Below are 8047 nucleotides of genomic sequence, written 5' to 3'. Positions count from 1 at the left end.
TGTGCAGGGCACTGTGAGGGTCAACAATAGAGCAAACTGCTTAGGTCGCTGAAAGTGCTTAGAGGAGTGGCTGGTGTTTGCTGTGGGTCTTCTGGAAGCAGGGGCTGGGATGGCAGAGGTCTGGGCCCAGAAAGCAGTAACAATGCTCAGGTGAGCTCTTAGCACTAAGGCACATCGCTGGGACTTGTCTGACTGCCTGGCAGAGTCAGGGGTGAACTTGCATTAGTTGAATAAATGCATGTGTCCCCTGCTGTGTGCCCAGCGAGCTTGTCCAGAATGGGGTCCCCAGCATGGTCCGAGAATGCTCTCATGGATACGTGACTGTCCCATGGCCATCCATTCAGAACAGCTAGTGTCTCTTTCAACACAAGGAAGATGCTTCTTCAGTCCTAGCTGCTGTGGAGAGAGGAGAAGTTGTGGGGAGAAAGGGAAATTTCCCTTTGCACGAGCTCCCCCTGCATCTTTTAGAACTTCCTGGCAAGGCTGGGGTGTAAAGTGAAAATCTCAGTCTGTAGTTTTCCATTTGCACCCCACTCAATGGCTGCCAGCCCCCTCTCAGCATCTCCTGTAAGTTTCCCCATCAAGAGAAAACCCCAGTGGGTCTCAGTCTCAGACTCTCTACCTCTGTGACACCAGAAGGCAGGTGGGGGGTCAGCTCTGGCCAAGTGGGCATGGCCCCTTGCCAGAAGGCACAGTCCAATCACCCCATGCTCAGCTGGGACAGTGTGACCCACACTGCTGCATCCACACTGTCCCTGGACGTTGCCCCCGCCACCCTGTATCAACCACAGAGCTTTCTGTAGAGGGGACACCAAGTCCACGAGGTTACTTAGCTGCAGCTATTCCATAAGAAAATACCGAGCGTCTCCACCAAGCGGGAGTGAGGGGACAGAGGAACAGACTAGGCGGAGGGTGAATTTCCCAGCTTATTCACTCATTCAAAAATTTTATTTCATGCCTATAATGTGTTGGGCTTTCTTCAAGGTCCTGGGGACACACATGGACAGGCATGTCACCTCTCTCCTCCCCTGGTAGGACAGCTGCCTTGTTTGACCTGGCCTCCCTATAAGTCACAGCCCTGCCTTACTCAGGCCCGCCCCAACCCCCACAGCTCCCAACCCCCACTGGGTATTCACACTGATAGGTAAACTTCTGGAGGCAAGAGACCACTACCTTTGCAAAAAGTAGGCATTCCTAAATTACCTGGAAAGCCTGCCTAAGACAGGGCTGTTTCCATACTGGGAAGGGTCCAGAGACAAGGTGAAATATGGGCAAGTTAATCAGTTGTCTTGCTGCAGTGAGAACTGTGAAGCCCACAGAATGTTCCCCTTAACCACCCTCATCTTCCAACCCATGTATGCTTCTAGTGGGCCCTGCATGAGCCAATTTCCTGGGCATCTAACTCAGGCTTGGTGCTTTACATGTTAACCCACTTTATCCCCACAAGAATAATGAAATGTAGGGATTATTAAACCCATTTTACAGATGAGAAAGTTGGAGTGAATAGAAACTAAGTGATGTGTCCTAATGCCGTACACTAGTAAGTGATGGTACTGAGACTTGAACCTGGGCCTCTTGGCTCCAGAGATCCAAGCTTGTTCCAGCATATTGCTTCCCAGACCATGAACATCTAAAGGATAGGGACACTTAAAAGCATTTAACACAGTGCTGGCTCACAGTACTAGGATGGATGGATGGATGGATGGATGGATGGATGGATGGATGGATGGATGGGTAGGTGGGTGGGTGGATGACTGGGTGGATGGGTAGGTAGGTAGATGGATGGATGGAAGAGTGGATGGGTGGGTGGGTGGATGGAGGGTGGGTGGAAGAAAGCAACCTGAGGGGAAAAAATGATCCCAGTTCTCCCTTTTCTGAAGGGCATTGCTCCCTCAGAACAAGGGGATAGACTAGGGCTTGGAGGACTAAGGACCTGTTTCCTTGTACAGTACTGCTGGTACTGAGCAGGACTCTAGCAAAATGCCCTTCCTTGCTTCTTAGCAAAAATGCTTAGCTCAGTAAATAAGTACCTTTCTTTCTGAGGCCAAATACAACCTGATGCCTGTGGCCAGGGAATCCAGAGTATAGCAAGGATGTCTGTGTACTCTTCCTGGGCTTTCTGTTTACGGACAGCTAGTGTGGCTGGAGCCTTTGGAAATGCGATGCATTTGCCTAAATGTCCCCAGAGCAGCTCTCCCCACACTCTCCACTGGACTCCAACAACGCAATGATGCAAGTATTATCATTCCCATTTTATGGAGGAAAAAACAAAGGATCAGGGAGGTTAATTTGCCCAAAGTCACATAGCTAGTAAGAGGCTAGGACCCAGGCCAGGACTGCAAGCCTCTGTAAAGGAGTGTGGTTGGCAACTGTGGTGTGGGGCAGTTTGTGAGCATTTATCCGAGGATAATGAAGGACTGTGTGTCTGTGTGCACATACATGGATCTGAGACATGGGTGCAAGGTCAGAGGCCCGGGATCTGAGCCCCCAGGGCATCCTGGTGGGCTCAGTGCAAGAGTCACATGCGTCCCTATCTCCAGGGAGGGCTGTTTGTGCCTCTCCACTTACCCTGGCTTCATTCAGCGATTGCCCCAAGGCCCTCTCTGCCTGCCTTTCTTCTCAACAGGTGTGGCCTCTAAAGAAGAGAGGCCTTTCCTCCCTTTGTGTCTTCTTCCTCTGAGAACTACATAGTCCCTATCCGCCCTTCCAAGCACAGAAAGCAAATGGGATTGATAGCGGCCCCATTCCACCCCCACCTCTTCAATTCCCTTGGCTGAAGCCCCGCCGGCATTCCTGCCCCCCTTCTGGACCCTGACCCGGGCAGGTGCCTCCACTGTCACACCTCTGTGCCTGCTGACCCCCTGGGTTGTTAGAGCAGACCCCTCGAGGCCATTTTCCCCTGGTTTAATAACCTCACACGACTGGCACCCGGTGTCTGAAAGAGCCCTCTCACCCATTACCTCATCTGGGATCTACGACAAACCCGTGTGGGGACGCCGTGCACAGTCCGATCTCCATCTGAAAAACCCCTGAATTCCAAGGCCCTCCCACAAAGGCCCACAGCAAGACAGAGGCAGGTCGGCACTGGAACCCACATCCCCTGATTCTCATGCTAGCGGATTATTTTCACCCCATATTCCAACATTAACGAATCTCCAAAATAGGACTCGAATCACCATTATTGAAATGCCTGCCACCTTTCTTGGTCCAACAGATTCCTGCAACTTTGCTCAGATAAATGGGCAGAGACACAGACATCAGAGCAGCCTCCGCAGACCACTGACCTAAATAAAAACCATCAGGGTCCTTCCCACGCCTGTTCTTTCTCGCGCACTTTGCTTTTGTTTCATGGCATTTGTTGCAATTTGTCATGTAAGAAGTTGTATCTGTTTTTGCTCCTCACGTGTCATGAGCATAGCACTGCACCACATAGTCGGTGTCCTGGAAATACGGTCAGACAGGTGGAGATGCCAGGTGTGTGTTGCAGGACCGAGGGCAGGCCGCCCCAGCATGTGAAGTTGTGCCACACAGATTATTTCAGGGTTGAGAACAATCAAGGCTCAAAAGACTCAGAAAGGAACTTTGACCTCCCTCCCCACAACTGCATAAAAATAATTTAGATGGAGGACCTGCTCCTGGGGGAGAGCTACCACCTTAGATAATTACAGTACAATGTAAACTGGGCGTGGTAGACAGGGAGGGATGTGGCCAAGTCCGCTAAAATTCCTCCATCCCATTGTGTCTGTGTGGCCAGCAAACATTTGTGTACCAAACATTTACTCTTTTCATATTCCTGTGAATCACTTCCCTTTTCCTTTGAAGTCTCAGGCCCCTCTCCTCTTGCCCTTCGTTCAGGATCATGTATATGCCCCATTCTCCCTGACTGCCTTTGGAACCCACATGTATGGCTTCTCTGCATATACGCAATTACACTTCGTTTTTTTTTCTCCTGTTACTCTGCCTCATGTCAATTTGATTCTTAGAGCAGCTAGGAGCACCCTGATGGGTGGAGGAAATTCCCTTCCCCCAGCAGTGGTGTGTTGAGTTTCAGTGCGATTCTCCGTCTTAGGAGCAGGGCTGAGCCTGGTACACTTGGGGGATGCCCAACAGACAGGAGGGCTGCTGTCGCTAATGTTTATAAACTCTGCCAACAAGGAGTCAAGATCTTATGGGCAGAAGACTTCAGGGCGCTTTCCCACTAATTGACCTGTAAAAATTAAGAAAATCACCCAGGCAGCGCTGTGCGCCCCTAGTCGTAGCTCCAAGAATCATTGGATGTTCGCCCAGAATAGCGCCCGAATCCCCATCCAACAGAGGTGGGCACGCAGGCAAAGGCCAGAGCCATCACGTGTCCAGGGAGCAGTGCAGCCTCTTCCAACACTCGACCCCGTCCCCACCCAGAGGTGTGGGGCCCCAGCCCCCAGCCCCACACCCGCTCAGAGGTGAGGTTGCAGGGACCCACTGTGGGACCCTCGGCGGCCAAGGCCACGCCCACAGGCCCGGAGGCAAGACCGGCTTCTCCTCCCACCCGGATCCTCCTTGCAGCCTAACCCCGGGAGCGCGCAGTCAGGGGCCGCGGTCGGGCAGGGCCCCCCTGTGGCCACGTCTGGCATTGCGCCTGGGCGTCTGCCTCTTCCGAGCCGAGCGGGGCGGTCCTGGGGAAGTGAGGGCCCCCTGCTGGCTGAGCCGGCGTGGTGCCCTGCTGCCTGGGCGGACCGGTGGTCTTGGCTCTGTCACTGCAGTGCCTCCCCTAGGCCCCTAGAACCAGGCCCTGCAGGGCACACAGGCAGTTTTCCCAGGCGGCGTCGGGCCAGGGGAATGTGGGTGGGGGGACATCCAGCTGCCCTGCCCTCTTCCTTCCTCTCCCCAAGGCCTAGGCCAGCTCCCCGCTCCGCTGCCATTCCCACTCCACAGATGGGAGAAGGAGGGGACGCCTGGGGAAGCAGGATGCCAGACCCTCAGCCCGGGGTCTCATGTGCCCTCCTCCCCAGCAATGCCCTCTGCTCGCGGCCCACGCGGCCCACGGGGAGAACTCTGAGGGAAGGAGGGCCGGGCAGGCCACAGCTTTAAATCTGGAGGTAGTGCAGACAGCAAGCAGAGGGGCAGAAGCCAGGCAGAACTGTGGGCCGGCGGTGGGAGGAGCAGGGATTTAATGCAAGGAAGGGGAGCACCCAAACAGAGTGGTCCCCCCCACTCGCCAGCCCTCCCCGAGCTTCCCAGGCCCAGCCCAAAGGGAGTGCTCCTGATGCGGCCTTTCCCACCTGCCAGGGCACCCCTGGAGCAGAAGTCGGGATGGGAGCCCCCCAGCTCAGGAGGTGCGTTCCAGAAAAACCCCGTTTTGTCTTAGCTACTCCAGGGGGTGCAGAGAAGCTCAGGGGGGCTGTCCCGCCCTCTCCTGCAGCTGCCCCGCAGCCAGGCTCACAGGCACCAACCACCTAGCAGTGCGACTCTCGTTCTGTGAGCATGAGGAGTGATGTCCTGGGTGTGGCAGGAGAGCCGGCTTCTCTGTTCCATGGGGGCAGGTCCTCAGCCGGGCTCACGAGCTGGCGGATTCTCTGCAAGAGGCATGCAGGCACGTGGTGGGATCCAGTGCTGGGGCAAGGCCACCAGCTCCCTCGTCTCCAACGTCTGCCTGTCTCCCCAGCCACAAATATTCTCTCCAGGAGCCGACCTGCAGTCACAGCCTGTGTCCTGGAGGCCTCCAGTCTTTTTCTAAGACTTCTAAGTGTCGCTCTGTCCCTCTCTGATACACACGCCCCTCTCCCTGGCCCCTGTGGACCCGCTCCCACCCTGGCCAGCAGCCCCCTAGCATCGCAGGGAGCCAGCCTCCCTGACGAAGTTCCCACCCCCTCTGAGGCTCCCATCCTCCCTCCGGCTCCCTACCTCTCTGAAGGGGCCCTTGAGGGTGCTGAGCTTGTAGATGCTCCAGGCAGGGACACAGACCATAGAGGACAGAGCCAGGAGCCAGCCCAGGGCATCACCCCACCACGGGTATGTGTACTTCTTGTTGTAGGTCAGCGGGGTGTACTTGATGAGGGAGAAGAGGAAGGTGGCCTGAGGAGAGGAGAGGCAGGGGCTGGGGGCCAGGGAAGGGCTGCAGAGAGCAATCATGCCAAGCCTGACTGGCCTCCAGCCTCGTCTGGACCAGTCATCCTCCAATCTCCATCTATGTTCTGCTCAAAATCCACAGCCCTCAGGAGGTGTTTCCAGGATGCCTGCTCTGTCTGGACCCCGGGCCCCAGGGCACCTCTGCACCTGGCCTGCCACCCGTGCTCTCAGGCAGTTCAGTCTCCTGCACCGTGGGGGACCGGTGAGTGCCCCAAGGGCGGGGGCGTGCCTCCTTCCCCTGGGCCCCATGAACACCCTGCACACAGTGGGTGCTCAGGGGAATCGCTGAAGCAAGGGAAAGCCAGAGGAAGCAGCACAGAGGGACGTATGGCTCAGACTCAAGCCGAGTGGCCAGGCCCTAAGGCCTGGTCTCTGCCGCATCCTAGTTTGGGGAAATGGCTTAACCTCCTTGGCTTCAGGTTCCTCTGTAAAATGAATATGATAGTAATTCTTACTTCATAGGGTTCTTGTGAGGACTGAATGGGTTAAAATGTGTAAGGCACTTTACGGCTGGCACAAAGTGTGTGCTCTGTGATGGTTGCTAGTATCACTGCTATGGTTATTAGTATGATTATGAGCAGCCCCTCGCACTTGGGTTTCAGCCCGGCTTGCGACATTAGACTCACATTGTGGTGGTAGTCAAACCGTCTGACAGCTCTGGGCCTCAGTTTATCCTTCTGTGAAATGGAAAGGAAGACTCTATCTTGCTGTCACTTTCTAGAATCCAACAGGAGGATGAATGAAAATCTGAAATGATTTTCAGTCCCCATGGAGAAGTCCCTTGTAGGACTAAAAGCCTACCTACCCTCCTGCCACCACCATCTCTCGCCCCTTCGTCTAGCTTTGCCTCCCGGAGGTCATCTTACTGTGCACACAGCTGGTGTGAGGAAGAGCCAGCAATATTTGATAAGAGGCCGTGGTCTGTACCCAATCATGTCTTCAATGTTGTCATAGAAGCGCCCGGCTCCTACCATGAGAGAAGGAAGGAAGAGGGAGAGAGGACATCCTTTAGCATCCAAAGCACTGGATGGGAAGCACATGGCCCAGGATGGACAAGAACCAATGAACAGTGGATATCACTGCTGCCTTCAAATCACTGCTGGGAGAGATCTTCACTGGAACTCACAGACATGAAGGGCAGTGGGCAGAACTTGGCTTAGACGAGGGCAACAACTTTCTGATTATCAGAGTGGTAAAGGCTTGGCTAGGAGAGGATATGGGCCCTCCTGGCATGGTCTGGGTGCAGCCATAACCAGGAGGGTGGACAAGGCCATCTCTGGAGGGCCCTTCCATTGGTAGCAATTTAGGATTCTCGAGATTTGTGTGGTTGTGTTGGGGAGGAGCCCCAGCAAAGGTGGGTGTGAGAAACAGATCTCTCTTTTGTCTGAAGGTGGAGGTGAGTACTGATGTTAAGAGCAGGAGAAGAGCCACTCACCGTAGACCCAAGCCACACACAGGGACTCAAAGATGGCCACGAACAGGAGGCACATGCCGCTGGCTGCGTAGTAGTCAAAGAGCTGAAACACATACATACCACCCTTCCCCAGGGGGAGATAAAGACAGAACTTTATTCAGAGGAAGAGACAGATTTACCCCCATGCCCTCCAGCCTTCCCCCTTGGAGCACAGAGCGAGCTGGGGAGGGTCGCAGGAGACAGATATTAAAATAGAATGCAGTTTGTAAGCTGTAAGGCACGAGGCAGATGTAAACAATAATTTTTTGTTTTTGTTTTTGGAAGGAAGATAGATGAAACAGACAACAATTGTTGGCCTATCCTTGAGAACGTTTAGGGTTGACCCAGAAGTCCAAGGTGAGTGTGTACTTCCGGCTCAGGATCCGGATGGGGGCTGTCATTGGTATTATCAAGCCGACAAGTTCCGTGTCCTTCACACGGAACAGCACCATCCCCAGGGCTCCTTTCGAGCTTTGAAGTTTGTCC

At 54.4% G+C, this 8047-nt stretch overlaps 1 protein-coding gene across 7 annotated transcripts in view; it reads right to left on the bottom strand.

Moving 5' to 3' along the window:
- Nucleotides 1-5115: 5115 nt before the first annotated feature.
- SLC6A13 (solute carrier family 6 member 13) overlaps nt 5116-8047 on the bottom strand; it is a 29260-nt gene continuing 26328 nt past the window's right edge. For 2 of the 7 annotated variants that reach the window (XM_036907882.2, XM_036907867.2), the window contains 5 exons: nt 7544-7646; nt 6975-7075; nt 6735-6785; nt 5884-6054; nt 5117-5555 (listed from right to left, as the gene is read on the bottom strand). In XM_036907882.2, coding sequence (XP_036763777.2) covers nt 5436-5555; nt 5884-6054; nt 6735-6785; nt 6975-7075; nt 7544-7646 — 546 coding nt within the window. In that variant the 3' untranslated portion in view covers nt 5117-5435. Of the gene's footprint in view, nt 5556-5883; nt 6055-6734; nt 6826-6974; nt 7076-7543; nt 7647-8047 lie in introns of those variants that run through there. The other 5 variants (XM_057492457.1, XM_036907858.2, XM_057492456.1 and 2 more) reach the window with 5 other exon arrangements.

The sequence above is a fragment of the Manis pentadactyla genome, chromosome 14 (genome assembly GCF_030020395.1).
Source record: "Manis pentadactyla isolate mManPen7 chromosome 14, mManPen7.hap1, whole genome shotgun sequence".
Taxonomy (NCBI): domain Eukaryota; kingdom Metazoa; phylum Chordata; class Mammalia; order Pholidota; family Manidae; genus Manis; species Manis pentadactyla.
Note: the sequence above shows the minus strand (reverse complement) of the source record. Positions and strands in the feature narration are given on the sequence as shown.